Genomic DNA, 27,935 nt, shown 5'->3' with positions numbered 1-27,935 from the left:
GATTCAAATATACATACTTTCTCTCTGTATGATTTATATAATGTCATGGAATCGTGTTTAGAACCTTTTTATATTACTAAATTATTAATATTCTTCCTTGTATATGATATATATTATGATGAAAATTTTCCTGAACATAAGTGGTGATACTAGATATCGAAGACGCTTTTATCTGATGTTGGGAAAAAATGACAAAAGCTTATAACACACTTGGGATTGTATTTCCATTTCGTAATGCATTTAAGTGGTACTAGAACTGATGTAAAGTTGTTTTCAGTGACGGTAATATACTACCCCATTTATATTATCTTATAGTAGCAATAAAATGGACACAAAAGGGAATATATGTCTTAGAAGCAGAATGTCATGAAAAATTAATCTCAATATATGACCTGTGGTAATAGAATGATTGCATGATTTTTATTGCCACACCCACCTGTTTTAATACGATGCTGTTACATGTATGCACATGTATATACAATAAAAATGTAATTCCGTTTCATTGCTAAACTGATATATAAGACGGAAAATTCTTTTAAATCACTTTATGCGTCAGGAATTCTTTTACCTTCTTTTGAAAGGGTAGGCATGAGTTGATAAGGATTAAATAACGTTTTTTGAGCAAGTTAGATGTTTTCCACCTGAAGAAATTGTGGGGTGGATTTTGAAATTGTTAGTCATAAAAGTAGCAAAATGTACACAAAGTAGTATTTTGAATTACTTAACAAAGTACTAAATCACTATTATAACTGTACTTATTAGACACTACTTTCAATAGTCCTGGTATTAAATGAGAATTGTTAAAGACAATGCAAAAACATCTTGTTATATTATCAAATTCTTAAAGAAAAATAAAATTTGATCACATTTTTTTATATTTGCTATTTAAATATCAAGAACAAATTCTGAATGAAAACAACTAGACAGTCTGATGTGGGATCTTAAGTAATCATGCACCTAATTTTATTTATTTAATCAATCTTTGTGGGTAGTCCTTAACATTTTTTTTCTTTTAATAGGACTGATTTGAACTGTGCAATTGTCTAAATTCGTCAGTCTATTTTCTTAAACTAAAATAACTAAAGTGCCCATCTGATGGAAAAAACACAAAATAAACATACACACACAAAAGCAAAAACAACATCAACAACAACAACATAACTAGTAAGTCTGATTAAGAATCGTAGTGTTCATGGTCTTCATTTACTAGTATATACGTATTCTCATAATTTCATTTTTGCTTATTTTAAAATGTTTAGAAAAGTTTGAAATGTACAACCTACTGGACTTTAAATTCGTGTTTCTATTATGTAGTGTTCGGTCAAACAATCTAAATATATATCTGTGAAATATTGTAATTCCGGTTATATTTATCGTTTCGCTAATTTTTATTCACCAATTCCAGTAATATGTATCATTTCGCTAATTTTTTTTCACCTCAGTTTGAAATAACACGTGACATGTTGCTTTGATAAAAACTGACTGACGGACAAAGATAGATATTTTCAAAGCAAGACTTATTTTATTATAGGCTCGAATTCCCTTATGTAAACCGGGAAGTGACTGGTGAATTATTGTATATAGTAAGTGCGTGAAAATTGGTCATAAAATAAATATAATAAATGAGGTCTTTGACATCATTGACACGATCTGGTATTATCGCGTGACACCGCTCTTTATTGTAATAAAGCAATGGAATTTTATTTTCAACTCTGAAAAAAAAAAAAAAACAACAACAAAAAACGAAAAGTAAGATATATCAAAGCATTATTCATCCTTTCATAATGGAACTATTTAGAGTAAGCAATGGCAAAAACTGAAAAAAAACGTTAAAAGGTGCACGAATAAGATTCACTTTTTGTTAATTGGACGAAAGAAAGTTAAACTATCCATTTTCCAATAAATATATTACGTTAAGGAATGTTGACGTCATGTGACATAAAACACCCCTCTGACGCTTAAACGAAAAAATGTTCAAAATTTTAGTTTTATAAACAAAAGTAAATTTGGAATAAGTGTGCATTTTTGTACTTATATCTATTTTAGCAAAACGAAACATAATTTACTGATTATTTTCAAAATAGCAGTGCACTTTTATGACGTCAATTTTTATTTGACTATTGCGTAAATAAAAATAATTGAATATAACTATTTTTTTATATCGCTATCTTTAAACATAATCATCGCTATTCAGGTATGAAACATCTATTCAAGACACATGCATGTCATCTATAAAGCATGCACCTTACTTAATTAAAATAAAACCTCATATGCAAAACAACATTTTCAAACACCAATATCAGAAATTTGTTTAAGCCTAGAAAAAATGAAATTAACAGATTATTTGAAGCTATTTTTGAATAAATAAGAGTCCTATGGCTTTATATTTTGCCTCAATCAAAATGCAAAATGAGTGTGTAATATTTGATATTGTAATAGTTTGAAGCTGACATAAAGTCTTTATTCAGAGATGTCTTAAAGACAGGTTTGACTGTATTACATAAGGAAAAAACCCGTCGTCTAGACATAAGACAATAAACTTTTATCATCGTTAGCGTATATCCCGCTACTTCAAGTTATAGCGGTACTTGCTCAAAAAGTATGCATAATTAAAAAACAGACCTATAAAAGTACAACATAATTTGGCTTAAAAAACAGACCTATAAAAATACAACATTATTTGGCTTAGATATTAAGGTAAGTGCTTGTTTATTGATTGACAGCTTGCACACATATAAAAAATATTTGTTGATTTTTTTTTTCTATATAACGATAAGGTTATTCTGTGTTCGCAATCCTCTGTTCGACTTAGACACGACAACTAAAATTTATCCGTGTAATTTCAGCTTTTGGTAGTACAATTAAAAAATTTATATTAAGTTAAAAATTATTCCATACTAGATCGTAACATGAAAAAAAAATAAATGCAAACCTACCTTTAAGTATGATTCATGCATCTTGAAATTTATCATGTTTTGTTTAACATCAAAAAGAATTTAAATGGCAACAGGGGAAATCATTTTATGTAACGAATAAATCAAGCATTTATATTTTATCATAGATTTTTTTTAATGAATGATAAATTGTTCCGAGTAACATGTTTCATTGAAATACTAAGAAATGTTGAGTTATTTATTGTTCGCACAATGATTTAAGAATAATAACAAATACATTTCAAATCAAAATATTTTTTTTAAATATCGGCGTTTTGTAATTGAATAATTAATGTTTAACAAGTATCTAACCCCCAGCCCTCGCCCAATAATAATCCGGGAAAGATATACAAGTTATATCTAGAATGAAATTAAGACTGACTTAATTAACAATAACAATACACATTTAATGTATCAAATAATCTGAAGATTAAAAAAAGGAACGATTTCATTTATTTCACAAAATGCAATTTCAACCACTTAATCAGTTTTAATAGCATTAGAATCTTGGTCATGACCCGTGATATTAAAAATAATATCCCAATGTAAAAAAAAAGACACGGAGATGCCTCTCGACAGTTCATTTCATCAACTCGGTAACTTTTTTTCTCCATCACAGATCACGTTAGCCTTGTCAAACGCAGACATTTATATGACAATGGAATTTCATTATAACACAAATAAGATCTTCTTAAAGCAACCTTACAATCTATAATATGATTAGAGGAGATTCATTATAAACCACGTAAACTTCGTGCAAAAATCAATAACAGAAACTAGCGTCCTTATGTCAATTGATAATAAATTACCAGTAAATTGATGCCGTTGATGAAGATTGATATTCCCCCACTGCAGCCAGCCTTTCATTAGGCGACCTTCAAGGATTAGTATAGTTATCAATTTGTTTATGTCATCTGGAAGCGTCTACATGCATCATTTAATGAGATCAAAGTAAATATCATTAGCCGACTAATTGTTCCATTCCCATTCGATTCCTTATCTATAAACTATCTCACTGTAGCCTAATGGAAAATTAGTGTAAATTTATTAGTATATATATTTATTAGAGTGACATTTCAAATCCTTATACACCGCACAAATCTCGTTGTATATTTATTATAATAGTGAAATTTAGATTTTTGGAGAACGTGCCAAATTATAAATCCGGTTAAATGCTAGCTCTATCACCGTCCTTTTTCAACTAATTTTAGGAAAACAGTATGTGCCGGTTCGAACTCGTACGGACAAATCGAGTGTTCAATAACATTCACTGTTAAAGTAAAATTCTAACAATATAGACAAAAAGGCATAAGACCCATCCATTTTTCGACCTAAAGAAAAAAATCAAAGAAGCGCGATCTTTTTAGAATTAAAATTTTAAAAAAAGAAATATAATAAACTAATAAAATTGTAATTATTACAATATTTTTGATAGTTTCAGAGCTCTGATAAAATAAAGTAATAAATAACATTTTTTTTATTGGTATAATGTTGTAATTGAATTTTTTTATATGTTTACAGAATGACAATACGGTTATGATTAGCTACCCAGATGGCAAAGAAACATTCATTTTATATCTATGGCAATAAAAGATTCTAGTAAGCAGGTGAGTTTCTGAAGTAAAACGGTAAAACATGATACTTAAATGAGCAAATTCTATCCAGAGTAAAAACATCTTTTACTATTGATACTGGTACTTCATTTAATATATCATCAAATTTCATTAATATTATCCTGGTATTGCAATAATGCAGGTGCGCCTGTAAAGTTCTTATTGTTGTTCGTACAATAGCTGTTTTGTAATTTTAGATTAATTCAGCATATAATTGATCCCATAAAAGTTGAATAATTCCATTAAAATACTGTCATTACATTCTGAAACTACTTATAAGATTACTGGTTGGTATTTCAGATAAGACCACAGATCACAGCTCTTCAAATGTCAGAGAAGGAGGAACGGAAGGTTGATATGGACGTCGTTGTCGTGAAAGTTTTGTCGCTCGTGATAGTTACAAGTGTAACGGTTCTTGTTGGCATGTTACCATGTCGACTAGTGAGACACTTTGGTAAGACAATGTTCCGAGCGAAGAACCTTTTTGACAACATGGTTTCTGGTGCTAAATGCTTTTCTGGAGGAGTGTTTCTTGGAACTTGTTTTCTTCATCTAATACCGGAAACGCGAAAAAAGGTCGACACTGTGTTAGATCAGTTAGGGTCAAGGTCACAATATCCCGTCGCTGAGTTGTTAACTATGGCAGGATTTTTTGCGGTTGTGTTTTGTGAACATGTTATACGATATTTGTATTATAAGTTACAAGAGGATACGTGCTTTCCTTCATTTGACCAAGACAGCTACAGTCTCGATCAGGATTATATACCAACAACCGAGGACCCAGAATACAATGGTTGCGAATTACTTGAATGTAAAAGTTTACGTTCGTCCATTTCACAGCAAAGTCAAAGTGAAGGAAACATTCCAACTGATGCTCAGACAAATACACTTGAGGAACACCTAAATCATATTAATCCAAATAATCCAAACAATATCATAATGAACCATACAAATACAAACGCTCGACGTGATAGTAGATTTGATATGGAAATAGAACCTGCACCACTTCAAGACTTAGAAGTAAAAACAGTGGTGACTGAAATAAGTAAAGGCGAGGAAGGAAGAGGGCAAGTCCGCTCGGTGCTCTTATTAACTGCACTTTCATTCCACGGAGTATTTGAAGGAATGGCGCTTGGTTTACAGGCACAAGAAAGTGATGTATGGGTTATGTGTGTTGCCATTGGTATTCATCGGGGAATTCTTTCATTTGGTCTTAGTTTACAGTATGCCAGGAATTTTGACAAACCATCGACTATTGTATTTACAATTAGCGCCTTCTCAATCATATGCGCCGTCGGGGTGATAATTGGAATAGCTATATCAACTGGCGCGCAATTATACACAGACGTTGACGTGCCAAATGCCATATTACAAAGCCTTGCTACCGGAACTATTTTTTATATAATTTTTCTCAATATTTTGTATAAAGAATTAGATGGAAACAAGGACGTGAAGAAAGTTTCGTGCACTTTTGTAGGTTTTTCATTCATGGCAGTGGTTCTTGCTATTGCAAAGCAGTAAGTTTTGCTCAGTGTCCAAAGTGACTTAAAACTACATTTTGCCTTCCCTTGAACAACGTTTGTGTATTATTTCCAAAAGTGCTATGTTGAATTATGTTTTGCTTTTAAAAATGATTTTTGTACAATGTCTGTGTTGCTTACTATTGTAAAATATGAGAAAAAGTATGCAAATATTAAAAAGTATAAAACTATTGTTTTTATAAATATTATAGTCAGTCTATCGTACAAACGCACTCCGTATAAAGTATTAAAGTCAAGCGAGCTATTTTGTTGGCAAATGTCGACCTTTTAATCACTGCATTTTTATACATTTATTTCTAGTTGGAGTATTAATTTAAGTTAGGAAATCAGATCTCTGTCTAGCTATAGGCAATTACAAGTGAATTTAAAAGGAGGATTTAATACTTGTAATTAAAACTAAGACAATGGGTTTTATTTGTCTTGAGATAATTGAAAGCTTTCAATGAGACATTGTGATGGATCGTATATTATGTTTTCTATTTTTAGTTGAACGCAAATATCGTCTTTTAAAACAGTTGTTTCTCTATCGAGTTTCTTTCGAAAGTTAATTTTATTTCAGTAGATTTTATAAGATTGATTTAAAAATGTTCTGTAATACAATTTTTTAATTAAGCTATTATAATACTAGTCAACTTGCTTACGGACTGTAGGGATGGATATCAGATGCATGCTTGTCAGTTAAGCTTGCAAAACGTCAACATACATTTCCAATATCTATTTGACATACAACAAACGAATTTGTCAAACATATATAAATTATCATAATTATTTTACCGTATTATGTTAGATGCATCACTAAAACTTTGTACTTGGTAGGTGGAAAACTGAAAAAGTAGAAAATGAAAATGATATGCGTACTTGTGCAAATACCTATTCAGACTTAAGAAATAAAAATAGCAGACAAGATCCATAATTTTTATTACATAGTTACAATAGTGTTATGCTTACAAAGTTCCTATTTCAATTGTAATGATTAAGTTTAATTACTTGTTACCGGTTTTTATCTGAATTTCATTGGCTGCGTGTCCATGTATGTAATAATGTAACAATAAAAATGAAAATGTTATGAGTATGAAATACAACTCGTTATTTCTCTTCTTGAATTCTTAGACTAAACTTGAAATGCTGTAAAGTTATTACATTATGTTAACTGTTATTTCGGTTAATGTTTTAAGAATATGTCCGTGAGAGATTAATAAATTTGCCTAAACAGAATGACATTTATAAGTTATTAAAATAATTTACTTAGAAACATATGCAGATGTCCTTTTATGGCAATGACCATGCTACTCGTTTATGTCATTCTAAGAAAAACAATGCTTTACCCTAAGCAAAAGAATATATGTGTCCCATACGAAATAACTAAAAAATCGAAATTTCAAAAAAGGATGAGTAATTACAATGCTTGCGTATCACAAATAACGTCAAAAGATAAAAATAAAACAACATGCAAGTTTAAAACTTCATTACTATCGTAGATTAAACCATTAAATCATTTTCAAAATTCCAGGTTTTTTTAGATTTAATGCATTTATTAAACTATAGACGAAACATTCTAGTTTATAAACACTAGTCTTGAAAGGTTTAATTCTTCAAACCATTCTGATAAGTATATAAGAACACATTTAATGTAGATCACCAGGATATATCTGCCAGATTGAATATTATCAGATGATCATAGTGTGGTACAATTTTACTAGCAGTCTAAATCAGGACACAACTAATTGCCAAGTCCATTGACAATTCATTTAATCAACTCTATAACTTTTTCTTCGCTACAGATCACGTTAGCTCTGTCAAAGCAGACATTTATATGACAATGCAACTTCATTATAACACCAATACGATCTTCTTAAAGATCCCTTACAATCTATAATATGATTAGAAGAGAATCACGTAAACCTTGTGTAAAATCAATAAAAGACACAAGCATCTCTATATGAGTTGATAATGAATTACTTGGAGACTAGATGAAGATTGATAACTTTCAATGTAGTGTGGTTTACCTTTAATGAGATATTTGTCAGTCATTTTATAAATGTCAAGTCACCAGGCATCATTGGATTAGATCAAATGAAAATAATTATAATTGGCAACCTCATGTTGACATCCCTGTTTATTAACATAACTCGTATTATCAATTTATTATCTTTTATCAGAATTGACGTAAACATAAACATTTTTATAACATGTCTTGGGATAAAATTATAAATTGTAACACGACCCGCATTTTTCCCTATTGAACATAGAAGAACCGAAAGTGTGTGTCATTATGCAACAAAATCACTGTTGATGTCTATATTTAGACTTGTGACGTAACCTACAAAAATGCGACGCGTTGAAAATAAGTACGGAAACAAATCAGATACAATTTAGCTTGTTATCAGGTACGGAAACATTTATTGTTGATGTCGTGTTAGAATCGAAATACTATATCCAAATCTGTGATTTTATCGCTTGATAACATCACTGTTTGTCGTTCGAATGCGCATCATTATATCACTCGGACTACGCCCTCGTGATATAGTTCCTTGCATCCGAACTCCAAACAGTAATGTTATTGAGCGATAAAATCACTGTTTGGGATATATTATTTCTTTTTTTTTTTTTTTTTTTTTTTTAATGCGTTTATTTAAGGTCGCCGCCGGAAAGCCCATATGGGCGACCGTACACTCAAGTCGGGTCATCCTAGAGCGTCCCGCCGAGATTTTTCGTCGATTTTTTTCCAGCTTTATTGGTGGAGGAAGACCCCAGGTGCCCCTCCGGGCATTATTTCAGGCACGAACGGGCACCTGGGTAGAACCACCGACCTTCCGTAAGCCAGCTGGATGGCTTCATCACTTGAAAGATTTCGACCCGAGTGAGGATCGAACCTACAGTGGTGAGGGACCTGTGATCTCAAGTCAGCGACTTTAACCACTCGGCCACGGAGGCCCCCTTATTATTTCTTACTTAGATACATTTGTTATATATACCTAGTAAATATTGACCGAAAAATATAATTTGTCGTCGAGACCGTTTGAAGATATCGGGAATTTGATATTTTCATTTTATGAAAATGTTATCCATTTGTTTATTCAATTAATCTTTGTCAACATTATAACAACAAACTATAAATATATTACGTAAAACAGTTATAAAACAAATTTAATATTTTGCTTTGCAAAATACCAGAAAATATGTTCACTTTCGTGCTTTGCCTTTTGAAATTGCCAGGTTTCATTACAGAAGCTGTATATGCTACGCTCTTGGTTTGCCACATTATACTTTGCATCAAAATCATTAACAATTGACCTAATCCCATTTTTTCTCCATAATTATGTTGCTGTAGATAACACCGTTAAAGTCAAGCAGTAGTGATCTTTGATTGATGATAAAAAGGTTTCTTGGCTCCACCATGAAAATAGGATAATTCAAAATTTCCCCATCAAGTAAATCGCTCTTAAAGAGTTTTTATTTGTTTGGGTCGTCAGACCAAACAAATAATGGTAGCGAAATTTCAGAGTCTAATGTTGTTAATTGCAAATGCCGAAAGTAGTCCACTTTTTTGAAGCGGTTACTTCCCTTTTGTATGTACACTAAAGCCGAAAAATTCAGGGGAGATCACTGCGTAAAGATGGTCAAAGACAGGCGCATCAATTTTCAAGCAAAGTAATTCCCGAATGGTCGAAAATTTCTAATATTGTTTAATTGTATTTTCTGATCGAAAATAACTAAATAAAAAGCGGACATTCAATCTCTGACACAGAAGTTTACGACAAACCTAACAACAAGTAGTTCTCAAAACAGCTTAAAACTAGCGATTTAAAAGAAAGAAATATTTTATTTTGTTTCAAGTATCCAACAAATTACAACACATTTAAAGTTAAACAATAGCGTTGGCTTATAGAATTGTCAATAAATGCACAATCACAAATTACGCGGATGAATATGATTTTATCAATGAAAATACTATTTATTACCGAATACTACACAAACCGAGTAGTGGAATATATAGATTCTACATGTCGGACTGTTTGGGCGAGATGATTTTCGCTAAAATATTTACTTCAATTATAAACAACAGGTTTACCCTGAACAAAATACCTCGAAATATTAATAAGGATTACAAACCCGAAATGCAATGGAAGTTCTAAATTTAGAATGACTTGATATTATTCAGAATTTCTGTGTATAACTTCTCCGTGGTACAGTGGTAACGCGCTCGCTTAGTGAGTGAGAGGTCTCGAGTTCGAATCCCAGTCGAGGAAACTTTTTTTTTGTTAAATTCTTTTTTAAGTGTTTTTGTTAAGGAAGTAGCCATGATATGCAAGGATAAAGTGTGGCTGTCGTAAAAAATGAACATAAATGATTTTTTGATGCAACTCTAGTTATGCAGAATTCCGTATGTATCAAACTCTGGTGCCTTGCAAAATGAATTATAATACATAAAAATAAACCTATACAGGAAAATGCATACAGATATACAGTACGATTTAGATTGCAAAGATCAGAAAATACCACAGAACTTGCAGCCCTTTGATTCTTTATAAATATAAATGCTTATAGTAAGCTCCAGGATTATTTACATCTGTGTTAAACAACAGTTAAAGTCGTTACAAGCCCTAATTTAGAATAATATGGTTTTCTTCAGCCCATTCACATATAAATTCACCGTGGCTGAAGGGTTTTCGAGCTCGCTTAGGAAGCGAGAGGTCTGGAGTTCAAATCCCAGTAAAGGTAACTCATTTTTTTTTTCAAATTGTTAAAGTCAAATAAACATTGGATTGAATATCAGTGTTGCAATTAGTCTTATAGCCAATTTACTACAATTAAAACGCTGGAAAGCATTGGTGGCACTATACATATAATCTCACAACCTGCACCTTTCTTACATTCTGAGACCCAAACAAATTCAGCGCCTTCTGTGCTTTGATTATTTATGTCGCAGTATTTAAATCCATCAGATAATTACAAGAGACTTTAATAGAATGCCATCGTATCTCTAATTAAAAATCCAGACAATAGTTTTCCAATATCTTATGTCAATTGACTCTAAATTAGCTATGTTGCCGATTAGTATTATATGATTGCAAGGAAATATGTGCAACGAGAAGTCAAAATACAATTACATTGTAATGTAGGGTTATTTACTTCATTTGATTCCCATTAGTATTTTAAAACATATTTGCAGGAATTCAGTTGATGTCAAAATGCTTAGGCAAGGAACATTTGAACACCTTAAGAAGAACCATTCTTTATTATTATTATAATTATTAATAGCACGATTGGAGATGAAAGTATATAAACGGTTTTTATTTATCGTCTATCTTTTACAAATACAAAAATGAATAATTTTGGCAAAAAAGTGAGTGAATGATCTGAAATTTTATAATTGGTCAAAACACATTAAAGTATAACAAGTCATTTGATGTCAATAAATACCTTCACTTGTAAACCTTTGGCATTTATTTTATTAAATGATATTGAGATAAGATATTGATTGTGGTGTAAAGTTTTTTATTTAAACTGCACCCATTGTGTGCCCTACGCGTACAAATCAGAACACTGCGATGCATTCAACAAAGTTATCTTCTATCAATAATTATATGTCGCCTAGAAAATCATTGCTAATTTCCGTTAATTAATTACGAATTCCTAAAATGATTGTAATACCATTGAAACAACAATACCGGGTATCAGCACTGACTGTCAACTGGAGGTAGATGGAAAGCAGTTTTGAAATCACATGACAACCTGCAACAAAAAATATAATAATAATAACGAATTAAAAACGTTCTAATGTTTGTTGTTAATAAAATTATTGTTTTATTTTTGGAAATTGATAACATATATAAAACATATATATCTTTATCATTGTGAAAGAACAAGCGCAAGAATAAAATAAATAAAAAAATCAAAGACAGTAGTGTCATTTACATTTTATTTAAACATTGCAGATTATTGCCAATCACTTCAAAATGCCTGGTAACATGCCAACTGTATCATTGTATGCTTCAATATATAAGACTCTGGTGTGTGTTCCTTGGGAAGCATTAGTCACAATAAAATTACATGAAAATTGCAGACTAGGTTTGAATAAGACAGTACATGAAGGGAAATGAAAAAGTGCAAAATCCTTTTCAAACCCTAGCATCGGCTTGAGCGGTACTCAATTTCAATTTAAATGACCTGTGAACCTGCATAAAAATATAATAATATCGAATTAAAGACGTTCTGGTGCCTGTAGTTAATAAAATTATTGCTTTATTTTTGAAAATTGGTATTTGTCATTTAAGTGTGATCCCTCGGAAGCATTAGTCACAACAAAATTACATGAAAATTGCAGACTCGGTTTGAATTAGACTATACATGAGGGATAATGAAAAATTGAAAAATCCTTTTCAAACCCTAGCATCGGCTTGAGCGTACTCAATTTCCAACACTTAAAAGTTGAAATTAATGACCCGAATGACCAGAAAATATAACAACATTGAAGTTGAGTACGTAGCAACATTTTACAGCTGCCATACAGCACTTGACACCTGCTGTCGTGAAGTATAAGAATCTAGTGAATGTGTGATTTCTGATTTATTTCAACCTTTACGATATTTCACTGTTTCAAATCTTTAAAATGAAATATTTTCAACCTGACAATATATCAATATTTCTTGCTTAATTGTGGATTTATACATATTACTTAGATCTCATTTGCTTTAAAGGTTGGTTATAGAGTAAAGATTTTCGAAATACGAGCCTTCCTATTGTTCATCAACGATTCTACCTTGTCTTATTAATCCATGAATCTAAAAGGTTTCTATGGCAACAATTATGTTCAAGCTATCAACATCAATTAACTTATATTAAAACAATGCTGACAACCAGGACAAGAATCTATAAGTCACTGCTGTATGTCTATTGTATCTAAAGTATCTGTAAAATATTTATAAGGATAGTGATGGCATGAATTATTATACATAAAGTTCGTGGTCATACTTAAGAAATGATTTAGAGTGAAGACAAAATTTAATATATTTAAATAAGCATTAGTTTTCATTATTTCGATGCTCTTTATCCTAAGGTCACTTTTATACACTTATGCAAAAAATAACAGATCATAATTAGTTTTTACTGCTAAAACCACAACATTAACTACACATTTTTTGACGTATGAATTGGGTAAAAGGTCAATAATAACCCATTCGAATATTTAATGCAACTTCAAAAAAAACTCATCCAAAGATGGCATCACTTATAATGATGATGATAAGGCAACAACAATATTATACGAATGTGATTACATTGTTGTCATTTAGACTTTTTCATTCATTTGATATTTTTATATGTTTTGAAAGCCATTCTATATTTGCAACGTCCCAATTACTTTGTCATATGTTTAATCATTTTATAACCAAGCCTGATACATTCAAATGAAATATAAATGAAATATAATATTTATTTACTTTAATTCTTTAAAAACATATTATTTTCTTGCATTATTTTAATGGTGAGAGGTGAGTTAGCCTTATTTAGAAACAAAATGAATAAAAGATATCAAAAAGATATGGACTGTCATTCTTTAGGCAATGTTATGCATGTCTTTGATCCATTCAGGCCATTTCTAAGTCTGCTTAAAGTTATTGTGTATGTTATACAAGAGAAGTTTAAAATGCAAATTTGACTTTGATTAGAAAGCGCATTTCCGAATGTGATAATCTTGAGCTATTTCAGTCAAACTGATGTAAATCGGGATCAGCTGTTGTGCGCAGATTTTCAATTGTGAGGTAAAACCTAGGATTGCATTGCCATGTAAAAACAGTTTCAACCGCATGTTATTACGTCAAATAAGTCTGTTTTATAAGCCAATCTGTGTGTTTTTGTATGAGACCTTATTCTGCTTACGGAACGTGGGTGGTTCTACTCAGGTGCCTGTTCGTGCCAGAAATAATGCACGGAAGGGCACCTGCGGTCTTCCTCAACCAGTAAAGCTGGTACGTCGCCATATTTACTGTCCTGTGCCGCTGTGACGTAAAACCCAATCAAACAAATAAGCAAACTTAATCTGGTATATAAAAGGTTTTTGTTTATCGTGATAAAAAAGTAAAGGGCTGTTAGTTTGATCTTACACCTCTTTCTCTTGTGAATTATTTATTTGTAATTATTATAGAGTAAATAAGCCTTTCCAGTATATGTATGAATTTTTAATTTACCTATATAACACCCTACCCCTCATTTGACAATTATGAATAAAATTAAAATTTGTATGACCTCAACGTCTTTCCTGAATGATGTGACGCGTTTCTCGCAAAAATTGATAGACATCATCACCTGAATAAATACATTTATTATATACTTGTAAATAAGATATCGAGAAATATTGATGAAATAAAATGCGTAATTTCATTTTTGTCATATTTTCACTGTTTTTTCACTGTAGAAATATTTTTTTATGCAGTGAAACATATTTTCCTTATTTTTATTGTGTCTTGCCGGACTTTTTTATTCTTAATTCAGCCAATACATAAAATTGCAGTTAAAATTTAAAGACTTGATAGTTCAAAGTAGTGAAAAAAAATCTTGAAATACAGGGTTTATTTTCATCTTGTGATATAGAAATCATCATAATTATTTCACTCGTGGTTCCCGTCGCCCGTGAAAAATTCATAATCATACCACTCGACATAAATGAATCCTGTATTATAGAAACTAATGTAAATATTCTCTTTATATTCGTTTTACATTTCAAAACATCTTGAAATTCCATATACAGGTACATTCAATTAAATGTAACGGCCTCTAGTGCGTAAAACTTTCTTTAATCATTTTGCTTTTACTAATGGGATAACACTCTAGTGCGTAAAACTTTCTTTAATCATTTTGCTTCCACTAATGGGATAATACGGAAGAGAAACAATGACTGCGTCTTTATTTTATAATAAACTATAAAATTAATAAAAAATAAAAATGGTTATCCCAGACATTGTTGCAAAAGTCATTATTTGTCCGCTAAATTTACGAAGAAATTTGATATAGGGACATCGTTTGTTGATTCATATTACTAAGTGTTGCCATAAACCAAATTTGTAATAATCCAATAAAATGAGGTCGAGTGCTGATAATTCACTGCTAAAGATTATTTACAGTGAAAAACTACAAACACGATGAACAGTCATGAATCATTTTGTCGTTTAAATATGTGAATATAAGTATAGATTTACATGAGATATATAAATGATATTATACAAGAGTAGGTTTTATACTAAAAAATATTGATAGAAATATATCATTGAAATGAAATGTTTGGAACAGTAAAAATATCAATTTAATATTTTTCACTGCTTTGAATTGAAGCCCGTTGCGTTGTTTCAGTGAAATATCAGCGTGCACAGTACTGGAAACCAACTTAATGCCGAGGCGTCGTAAATGACGGCATGTTGTATTATCATTTGGCGCGCTTTTCAATCAGTATTAGACGTTTTTTTTCATATAATAAAAAGAAAATTTGTTTAGTTTAGTGTACGATCGAAATACATTTCACTCCGTAACACCAAAAGTTCATATTGAACTAGCTGCGCCACTCATGAAATATACCTTTTGGTGCTCACTCGGTGAAATATATTCCGATCTAACACTGAACCAAACAAATATCCTCTATGTATTTATTGCATACTCAAAATTACAACAGTTCACACTAAAATATTGAAAGGCTTCATCATCACAAATATTTACTGTGAATTATGGTAATATTTGTTTAATGTATATGCCGCCACGTCAACAAATATAAGCACGATAGTTCCACGATTCATGGAAACATGGGTATGTGAAAGCATTGATTTGTAAAGGATATTTTCCCTATAATTTTGAAAGAAGGGCAAAGACTGCCGAATAACGCAAACAACTAACAATTGCTAATTTATTTAACACGTAACATAGTGTATTTATATCATGCTTTTGAAGTGATTTTAGTATACTTTTACTTTGAATATATGAAGATAAAAATATAGTATAAATAATCCAATGTTTGCTGTTTTTATATTTACGTAAAGAAATCTGGCCAAAAGGTGATTCTTTGGACACAGTAAAAACCAAAAAATTACATGAAAATTGTAGTTTCGGTCAAAATGAGTCTGTGCATGGGGTATAATGAAAAAATGCAACATCTCTCATAAACTCTAGCACTGGCATGAGCGGTACTCAAATTTCAGCACTGAATGTGATGCAATCAATGATCCCATAGAACAAGAAAAAAAAGTACAAGGAAACTTGTAAGTAAGTTTGAATTTCCAAAGACATTGCTAACTTCATCTATTTATCTACTGCGTGACTTGCAGTAATAGTTACTTAAAGTTGAGTGCACGGCGGCAAATATCCCCAGAAACTGCCTGGTAAGTAATCAAGTTCAATACGTTATCTTAGTCATTTGGGAATATATATGTTTCTATCGCCTGCGTGAGCTAAGGAATATAATTTGAATGAAGTAATAAGCGAAATAAGTTTATTTTAAAACAAAAATGAAGTAGCATACGGCAAAATGTGTTTTTTAAAGGCACTTTATGCCTTAGAAATCCATATTTTCTCAATTCTTTAGAAATGTTAAACATGTTTTAATAATGTTTTAATTATGCATTTAGAGCATATCGAATATTTAACAACAAAAAAATAGAGCTTAAAGTGATATGTCGTAAAGGTTGCAAAATGGAAACAAGGTAGTATTTTGGACTCCTATATAACATAATTATGTAAACAGAGCAAACCAAAGAAAAGATAGTTAATGTATATAGCATTTTTAAGCAGTAACAAGATACAAAAAATTAAAAAGGCTTTTGGAGTAATATAACCTAGCATTATAATGGCATAATGGGTCATAATAATTTCAGGTAGAACAATGCCTACCGCTTTGCAAAACAATGCTTTGTGTCCACATGTAGCAATACAAGTATGAAAATCTTGAGCAATTACCAATTCAAACATCTTACATGGACTCGTTAATTATTTTTTTAATCCGGACAAATCCATTCATTACTTTAAAAATAATCAAAATATGTACTTACTGAATAGCAATCATTACATACCATGATCAGGCACGGTATCGATATGCTGGCTTATTTAGGACTGTTTTGGCCACATGGATAGAAACTGCAGCTGGCAACAGCATTTGGTGTTAATACGCAAACGGAGTTAGCCATGTACAAATAAACAATAGTTAGTACGAAATAATCTTCAACATAAATTACGTTGTAAGTTAAAGAAAACTATCCAAAAATCTTCCTGATTAAGAATATCAAGAGTTTGTAGTTACTTGCAACATGAAAATTTAGTACTAAAATGTATCTTAAGCGACACAAAAATATGACAAACTTGATAAAATTGAAACTTGAAGAGATGATCTTATGGTCACTGAACATTTATATTAAAAGTAAACTTAACAAAAAGGAAGAAATATTCAAATAATTTTCTATATTTATTAGTGATTAAATATTAATGCAAAAGAACTGTTGTGTATCTAGTCCTTTCTTAAGTTTTGGTATTATTCCTTAAGCCTTAGCATGTATTGTGTTGCTTTGACTGTTCACAGACGATATGAGCTTTGTAAGAAACAGTTTTTCATGTTAGACTGCATTCATTGACACTTGATTTAGCAGCAATTATATGCTTAATAACAATATGCATCAAACCAGCATTTGTTTGGTTCTAATCTGTCATTAAGTCCTTATCTGTCATTATGTGCCAATCCTGTGTAAGCAAAGTAATTACGCTTGCTAATGAGTTGTCATTCTAGTTAAAATAAACCTCCAATTATATGCATTATTCACAGGCATTAAAGTAATTTTGTGTAATTGACACAAAAGTCTTAAAAATTATATTAAAAATATTAATACAACAACAAAGGTATGGATTCCGACGTGAGTACAGTGCCAAATATAGTTAGTTGTAAAAGAGAAGTTATTGTTATTTTGTGTGTAAATATGACCTTAAAAGCTATTACTATCGACAAATGAACATGTTTTCTTGAATCAGAATGAATTTCTTACCCAAATGTCTAATGTAAACAAGTATGAAGTGTCTCGTTTATAAAACAAAGTTGTTATTGCCAAAGGTAAAGCCATGTTCTGACAGAATCCTGTGATTTAGATTTGATGTTTAGATACTGTTTGACATTGAGATAACGGTTAAATAAATGCTTCTAAAATATGTCCATAAGACTTGGTGATTAATGCATAAAAGTCGCATTCATGTTCAATAAGTCACGAATTACAAGAAACAATAAGATATGCGTATTTAGATATATGCACAACGACGACTGTGTCACATGGAATGCTCGCTGGTTGTTTCTACCAGTTCTTACAATGGTATCCTTTGTCTACAGCATGATTTGAACTTTATAGCGGCAAGGAATATTAATCAGCAAATTTAAAACTTCATGGTTATATTAAACCATTGAATCACTATTAAAATGTGGAGTTTCGTTACGTTTTAAAGGTACATGTTCGATACCATGTTATTGTTTTAAAGACATTAATTAAACCTTAGACGACACATACTAGCATAAAACACTAGTCTTGAAGAGTTCAGTTCTTTCAAAGCATCCTGATCTGTAAATAAGAACACAGATACACTTTATCTTCGGTTATATCTGCCAGATTGAATATTGTCAGATGATTATAGTGTGGTACAATTTTACTAGCAGTCCAAGTCAGGACACAACTAATTCCCAAGTCAATTGACAGTTCATTTAATCAACTCTATAACTTTTTCTTCACTACAGATCACGTTAGCCCTGTCAAAGCAGACATTTATATGACAATGCAACTTCATTATAACACCAATACGATCTTCTTAAAGCTCCCTTACAATCTATAATATGATTAGAAAAGAATCACGTAAACCCCGTGCAAAATCAATAAAAGACACAAGCATCTCTACATGAGTTGATAATGAATTACTAGGAGACTAGATGAAGATTGATAACTTTCTAATGTAGTGTGGTTTACCTTTAATGACATATTTGTCATTTTATAAATGTCAAGTCACCAGGCATCATTGGATTAGATCAAAGAAAAATATAATTGGCAACCTCAGGTTGACGTTCCTGTTTATTAACATCCCTTGTAATATCAATAAATGTTCATTTATCAGATTTGACGTAGAAGTTAATATTACCGTGTTGTTTTTATGTTCGAGTCAAGAATCCCAAAATCCCGATATAGCATCCTCATCGAACGTTACCATTTACTGTCAGGAATTATTTTAATACTATCAATACAAACTCTTACTTAGGACAAACTCATAAAATAAATTTGTGTATATAAACCTAATAAATTTTATTACGATGCCCATATTATAAATGGTCATCGGGACTCTTTTAAGCTATCGGAAATTTGATATTTTCATTTCATGAAAACGTAATCCATATTTTTTTTTCTTTATTGGCTTTTGTCAAAATTAAAACAACAAACTATAAATCAATGTACTTCGTAAAAATAAAAAAAGTTATGAAACACATTTTGTATCCTGCTATGTGAAATACCAGCAAATATGTTCACTTTTGTGCTTTGTCTTTTTATATTGCCAGGTTTCCTTACGGAAATACTTTGCAGAGCTCTTAGATTGCCACATTATACTTTGTATTTAAATTATTAACAATGAAACATGTTCCAAATTGTTTCAAAATTATATTATTGTAGATAAAACGGTTTAAGTTAAGCAGAAGTGTTCTTTGATCAATGATAAAAAGCTTTCTGTACCATAAATATACGTTTATTCAAAATTCCGTAACCAAATTAATTCAGCTCTTTAAGAGTCTTTATTTAAGTTACACTATTTGAATTCACTTGATAATTACAAGAGACCTAAATAGAATGCCATTGTATCTCTAATCAAAATCCAGACAATGGTTTTCCAATATCTTAATATAATTGACTTTAAGTTTGCCTTATCTGCGAATGACATTTTTATATGATTGCAATGAAATATGTTCTACGAGAAGTCAAGGCTCAATTAAATTGTAATGTAGATTTATTTGATTCCCATTGTTATTTTAATATGTTTTACAGGCCACAATGCTTAAATAAGAAAATATTTGAATTTCTCACATACATCAACACGACAGTTTTCAAGGCAAGAATTGCAAAAATATAACGAAAAAATATATCCAGAAATAAATTAAAAGTCGTATATTTTTATTATTATTATTATAAACACAAAAAGAGAGAAAATAATTTAATCAGTGAGGTATAACCTTATACCCTGTTACTCCTACATTAAAGCAAGCAGGTTGACAAATAAAATGACTAATGTATTGGCAGTGTCGTTTACATTCTTATTGAATATTGCGTATTAGTATCAATAACTTCAAAAGCCCGGTAAGCAACTAACAGTTTTATTGTTTGCTTAAATATATAAGATTTATAAAAATAGATGTCAAATTTTTAAAATAAAATATTAAATCCTGTTTCTGCTTTTATTGCTTTTGAAGAAATTCAGGGAAGAATATTACATAATTGTGCAATCAGACATATTCTTATTTGCTTTTAAAGTTGGTTGTAGAATAAAGCTATTCGAAATACGAGCCTTCCTATTGTTCATAAACAATGCTACCTTGTCTTATTAATCCATGTATCTAAAAGGTTTCTATGACAACAATTATGTTCGAGCTATCAACATCAATTAACTTATATTGAAACAATGCTGGCAAGCAGGACAAGAATCTATAAGTCACTGTTAATATACACAGTATCATGAAAGTATCTTTAAAATAAGTATAGAAAATAGTGATGGCATAAAATTATGTACATGAAATATGTGGTCAGAGTGAAGATAATTTTTTCTAAATAGGCATTGGTTTTCATTAATTGTTGTGGTTATTTTTATAGACATATAGAGCGAGGGCTAAGAGCGAGGTTTGGTGCACCATTAACCGGTTTAAACTCCCCAGCAGTCATTATTATGCTGCTGACCGTTCCAAGGCGGCGCCCCTCTGTGTTCCTCAGATGTATGTCTATGTTGTTTCATACTGTTTTGGTGACACTTTTGCTTGTGTCCCTTGTTGTTTTCTCGTCTACGGTAAGTATCTTCCCCATTACCCCTAGTTTTTATTTCTTTGATTAACCCCTCCCCCCTTCCCCCGGTCTCCTGTCCCCTTCCCCTTTGACTTTGTGGGCCTATTATTCAATCATTTATTTGTTTTCTTTGAATTCCTAATCAGTTACAAATTATTTATCATTTAGTGATTAACCTGTCCGTGCTCTGTCTTTGCCCTGTCCTGTTTTTGTTTGGGGTCCGCCTGGGCTCGTTGCCACTGGTTCTTGTTGCTGGGTCATATGGGGGTTGCGTTCATTGAACGCCGCCTTTCCTTGCTGATCTTGTTTATCATATATTATATGTAAGATCCAAGAGAATATCCATTTACTTCTAAACACTCACCAATTATTGAATGACATATGAGTTAGGTTTAAAGGTCGGAAATAACCCATTCGAATATTAAATACAAATTTTCGGTAAAAACAACAACATCATACAAAGATGACATCATTGATTATGATGATGATGATAAAGCAACAGCTATATTATACGACTGTGATGCTATTGTTGTCAGTTAGACTTTTTCGTTTATTTGATTTTTTTATATGTTCCGAATTACATTCTATGCTTTACACGAATATAAGCAAAACCCTTATTACTAAATATTTATCAGATGTTTTAATCAATAGCATGCATTAACCACGCCTGAAACATTTACAGTTCGCATAAATTACAATGACAAAGTCAATTCCGTTAAGCTCTATTTAAACATTCCTAAGTACATTGTTTCTTTACTTTAATTCTTTAAAAGATATTATTATATTGTACTATTCTATTATAGTGTACTGGTGAGAGATGAGTTAGCATTAACTAAAAAGCAAAATGAATAGAAGAGATCACTGCTTAGAATTATCGTGTACGTCATAAAAGAGGACCTTAAAATGCAAATTTGATTTTCAAGTTGAATAGAACAAGCATTACTGAATGAAATAAACGTGTGATATTTAGTCAAACTGATGTAAATTGGGATCAGCTGTTGTGCGCAGATTTCAAATTGTGCAATAAAACCTAATATTATATAGCTATGTATTAGCAGTTTCAGCCGCATCTTCTGTCGTCAAATATTTGTGTTTTATCAGCCTGTCCCTGCTTTTGTTTGTCGTGATTAAAAATGTAAAGGTCAGTTAGTTTGATCATACAACGTTCCTCTTGTGAATTATTAATTCTTAATTATTAAAAAGTGAACCAGCCATCCTATATATGTGTGGATAATTTATTTCACTAAGCACCACCTTACGCCTCATTTGATAAAAACATATGAATAAAAATGATAAATTTATGACCACCTGAACGTTGTTTTAGAATGTTGAATGATGTTATACGTTTGTCTTATTAATAATCATTGTCACCTCAATAAATAAAATTATATAATAAGCAGAAAATTCAATTGAAAAGTAAAACTGTATTTATAGAAAAAAATATATATTCAAGTTAAATTTTTACTACGTCTGGCTTACAGTGTATTTGAAAAAATCCAAATATAGGTACATTTTACCTGATTCAAAAGTCTCTTGCAAGCAAATCTTTCTTCATTTTGGTTCTCTAATGAGATAACAAGGAAAAGAAACATCGACTTAATATATATTTCATTTTAAACAATATAAGTACAAAACACTGTTATCCCAGAATCGTTGCAAAAATCATTTATTTGTCCGCAAAATTCACAAAGAAATTTAGTATAGGGAAAACTCTTGTTGTTTTGATGCCATAAATCAAATTTGTAATAAATCGATAAAATTACAGTGCTGATAATTCTGTAATAATCATTATTTACAGTGACAAACTACGAATACAATCTATAGGAATAATTCATTATTGTCGTAAAAATATATGAATATAAGTATAGAATTGCATAAGATATATAAATGGTTTTAAATAAGTGTAGGTTCAATACTAAGTATATTGCCAATAAAATTACATAACATGTATGAAAGCATTTGGTGATCATGATATTATTCAAATATGATTCAATTTGTTTACTGAATCTAATATTGAAGGTAACCGACTATTATAAATAGAAAGAGCATCGAAACACGAGGCTATCTGATTTGTACGAGGGGGCGTAGCCCCCTATTATTAATCAGATTGCCAAGTGTTTTGATGTTCTTTCTCTTTTGTATCATAGTCAAACATAAAACACGTTTCCTGTTGTCACAATATGAAACCCCAGAAAAATGTACCCAAGAACGAGCATCTGAATATGATATTTTCCGTTTTTCTGCCGTCATAATTAGTAAATCTCAGCAAAAATAAGTCAATCAATGGGCAAGCTCTGGAGTCCAGGTAACTAATACCTGCACTCCAGTTAACGCACTGTGCATGTATATGTATACGATTTAACTCTGGCACATTTTCAACAGAAAGGTCCAAAAACTATGATACAAATAGTATTTATTTCATACCCGAATTAGAACAGTTCACACACAAAATATTGAAAGGTTTTTAAATCACAAACATTTATTGTGATTTTTTGTAATATTTGTTTAATGCATATGGCATCACGTCAAAATATATAAGCACGGTATTTCCATAATTTACGGAGACACGGGTATGTGAAAATTTGTACGGATATTTTCCCTATTATTTTGAAAGAAGGGCAAAGACTAACGGATAACGCAAATAACTTGATTGCTTATTTATTTTTTATGATAATAGTGAATTAATGTTATGCTTTTGAATTAATTTCATTATACTTTAAATATATGAATTTAAAAATAGAGTCTCAATAGTTCAATGTTTGCTTTTTTATATTTGGGACCATACCTAAAAAAATCTGGAGTAAGGGTGATCCTTTGGAAGCAGTAAAAACCACAAACTGATATGAAAATTGTAGACTCGGTTTGAATGAGTCTGTGCATGGGTGATAATGCAAAAATGCAACATCCCTCACATCCTCTAGCACTGGCATGAGCGGTATTCAAATGTCAGCACTGAATGTGGTGCAATCAATGATCCCAAAGGACCAGATTAAAGTACGAGGAAACTTGTAAGTAAATATGAATTTCCAAAAGACATTGCTAACTGCATCTATTTATCTACTGCGTGACTTGCAGTAATAGTTACTTAAAGTGAAGTCCACGGCGGCAAATATCTCCAGTAAGTGTCTGGTATGTAATCAAGTTCAATACGTTATCTTAATCATTTGGGAATATATATGTTCATACCGTCTGCGTGAGCAATAGAATATAAGTGAAATAACATTATTTAATACAAATGGAAGTAGCAAACGGCAAAAGGGCACATGCTTAATTCTTAAGAAATGTTGAACATATGTTTAATAATGTTTTATTAATGCATTTTAGAGCATATTAAATATTTAACAACTGAAAAAGTAGCGATGAACAGTGATATGTCATAAAGGTAGCAAAATGTAAACTCAGTAGTATTTTGTCCTCCATACAATATCCTGATTCCCAAATAGCTTGTCAACAGAGCAAAGGAAGCAAAATATAGTTTATGTCTATAGCAAAAAAGTTGTTTTAAACTGTATGAAGATACTAAGCCAAACATCTTAAATGGACTCGTTTATCATTTTTAATCATGACAAAAGAAATCAATTCAATCATTTTAAGGAAAAAATAACTGAAAAGCAAACTTTATCACTTTGTTTCCAGATTTTTTTACAAGTGCTGTGTGGCAGCTGTAAAATGTTGCCTATTGCTTTACTTCAGTGTTGTTATATTTTTCTGGTCCTTCGGGATCACTGATGCCAGCACTATTAAGTGTTGAGAATTGAGTACCGCTCAAGCCGATGCTAGGGGGGCATGAGGGATGTCGCATTTATTCATTATCCCTCATGTAGAGACTCAATCAAACCGAGTTTGTAATTCTCTTGTAATTTTGTTGTGATTTATGCTTACGAGGCAGATTTTTTTACATACCATGATCACACACTTGTCATTAAATGTGCTGGATTAAGGACTTATTGGCCGCATGGAATGAAACTGTGGCCACCAGGAGCCTTAGTTTTCATACACAAAAGGCATTAACCATTGATTAAATTACAATTCCCATTAGAAAGTACTTAATATCTTTTTTAAAATTTTAATTAAATTAAATTGAAATAGAATATACAAAAATCTTGCAGTTTAATTATATAAAACGACACAAAAATGTGATTAACTAAACAATATTAAAACTTGCAGAGAAGATCTCATGGTCATTGAAGATTAATATCAAAGCCAACTTAACAAACAAGACAATATTATAACTTGCAGAGATCATATTACGGTCATTGAACATTAATTTGTAAAAATGACATATCTTCCTAGAAATGTTTAAAACTTAATGCAATATCAATGTTTAAACTAATCCCTGCCTAAGTATTGGCATTATGCGTTATGCCTTAGCAAGTATTGTGTTTCTTTGAATGTTCACAGACGATGAGAGCTTTGTAAGAATCAGTTTTTTTCATGTTAGACTGCATTTACTGACGCTTGAGTTAGCAGCAATTATATGCTCAAGGCCAATATGCCATTAAACCAGCATATGATTGGTCCTTATCTGTCATTATATGCCAATCCTGTGAATGTAAAGTAATTACACTTGCTTTGCTATTCTAGTCAAATAAACATCTAATTATTTGCACGAATCGCAGGAAATTAAGTTCTTTCGTAAAATTGACATTAGTTTAAATATTCTATTAATACTATAACAAAGGTATAGATTCCGACTTTTTTACCGTATCAACTCCTTTGTCGTATGCATCATTAGAATATGAAATAATTTATTTCATATGAGTGTTTTACAATTTTGAACATTTTACAATTTTGCCGTGTTGTGCTTTCTTTAGGGATTCTGTATTTCTCTATTTGTATATAATTTGGTATTTTTGTCATAGATTTGGTTTCAAATTACAATAATAATAGTTTTCTTCTATTCGTTGATTTTCTGCCATAGGAACATATTTTCAATGAATTCAAGTATAAAAATAATCCTTACCACGCAGAATATCTTAAATAAAGTTGTCAATTTTCTCAGTCTGAATACAATCATTTATCATGTTTAAGGAGACTTTGTACTTTTGTACTTACTGAATAGCTAAAATTGCAGACCATGATTATATGGCATGAGTTCATTAAGCCACAGCCAGCAGACAAAGAGTTAAGTATCCGTCTGATAAAGTCCATCCTGAAGTTCATTATATTTTTACTGCAAGTACATACACGGATTTATATCCGTGGTACATAGTAATTTCATATCACATTTTTCCGCAGCGAAATTGTTAAACATTAAAATGTCAATCATTTGGGAATATATATTCATACCGTCTTCTTGAGCTATGGAATTGCACTCGAATGTAGAAATTGATAGCATAGTCTTATTTTAAAACCAAATGGAGAAGCAATATGATAATTCCAATAGGAATAACGCTTACAACTAAAGAAGATAATGTTTGTGAATCTTAATGATGTAGTAACCACGTACATGTAGCAATAAAAATATGAAAATCTTTAGCATTACCAAGTCAAACATTTAAAATAGACTCGTTCATTATTTTCTTTTATCCTTACAAAGAATTACACTGGATGACTATATTGCTATAATAAACACAATATAACAACGATACAATTTCACTGGGCATGTGAAACGGGTATTTATATAATCAGCTATCAAAATGCAATCCATCATTTTAGTAGCAACATTTTTACAAACCGGTATTTTTCACTACAGGCAGTAATAGACGATTTCCTTATATACACATATAATTTTGTTTTCAGTCATCAGATATAATGTTCCAATTAATGAATTACAATCGACAACAAACTAAGACAACTATGTGATCGATCTTAAAACAATTACAGCATATAGTAATATTTTTCTAACAGTTAATGTCGGATTGAGTCTCAGAAGAAAAAAGAGTTATTATTAAAGTTTGTTACAGTATGGTATAAAACCGTTGTTAAGTTGTGAGTTAGAAAAGTCAGAGGTCTTCATTTAACATGGTCTAATCAGATCACATTATGCTGTGCTATTTAAAAAAAACCTACTCTTTAAAGTAAAGACTGCATCTATAATCATGGCATTTTATTAAATATAAGTTTAAAAATACCAAACATTACCCTAATTTTTCTGCACTAAAATAAGGAAACAATAAAACATTAAATAACTAAAGCAGTTAGTGAATTGATTAATATATTGATTTATTAAAAACTAAATTTGCAACGTGCTATAGAATCCAAACACTGTAAAAAGTTGAAATTTTAATGTAAAAAAACTACTTTCAAAACAAGTTGTTTTGATAAATGTCTTAGAATTATTATTCATAAATGGCTATCAGGTATTGCTTTAAGATATTAGAATACGTTTATTCGGAACAAATTTAAGTTTATTTAAATTGTTTTTGTTTTTTGTGTTTGTTTCATTTTACGCCTTTTCCCAACAGTATTTCAGTCATATAGGCGGGTAGTTTCCTAACCATCGTTCCTGGAGAGTTACATCAGTACTAGACTACCTTCGTCCGCGCTAAACTACAAAAGCATCTCCCGGGGATCGAACCCGTGCCAGAGAGGTAACTGGATGAGAAGTTATCGACTCTAGCCCCTCGACCACGGAGGCGGTTTATGAACAAAATAGATGCAACAAATATATAAAGTATATACGACATTTTGATTATATCATCATAAACGATATTATTTCTTTTCTAACATTGATCTATGTAAAATCACTTCTTTGAGAGTATTAAACAATAACAATATATTTTTTAAATATTTCCCGCTTATTTAACATTCAGTAGATGACTTTCACATAGTCTTTCACAGAAAAAAGAAAGATTTTACTCGACAGTA

At 30.9% G+C, this 27,935-nt stretch overlaps 1 protein-coding gene across 1 annotated transcript; it reads left to right on the top strand.

Moving 5' to 3' along the window:
• Positions 1-4,439: 4,439 nt before the first annotated feature.
• On the top strand, positions 4,440-6,452 carry LOC132758364 (zinc transporter ZIP1-like). The gene is made up of 2 exons (XM_060749981.1): positions 4,440-4,540; positions 4,847-6,452. Exons 1-2 carry the CDS (start codon positions 4,514-4,516, stop codon positions 6,065-6,067), a joined length of 1,248 nt encoding a protein of 415 aa, XP_060605964.1. The 5' UTR covers positions 4,440-4,513; the 3' UTR covers positions 6,068-6,452.
• Positions 6,453-27,935: the final 21,483 nt, after the last annotated feature.

Source organism: Ruditapes philippinarum, unplaced genomic scaffold (assembly GCF_026571515.1).
Source record: "Ruditapes philippinarum isolate M1 unplaced genomic scaffold, ASM2657151v2 ctg4631_1_1_1_1, whole genome shotgun sequence".
Classification (NCBI taxonomy): Eukaryota; Metazoa; Mollusca; class Bivalvia; order Venerida; family Veneridae; genus Ruditapes; species Ruditapes philippinarum.
The sequence above is the reverse complement of the archived record's forward strand: the minus strand, read 5'-3'. Positions and strand labels throughout refer to the sequence as shown.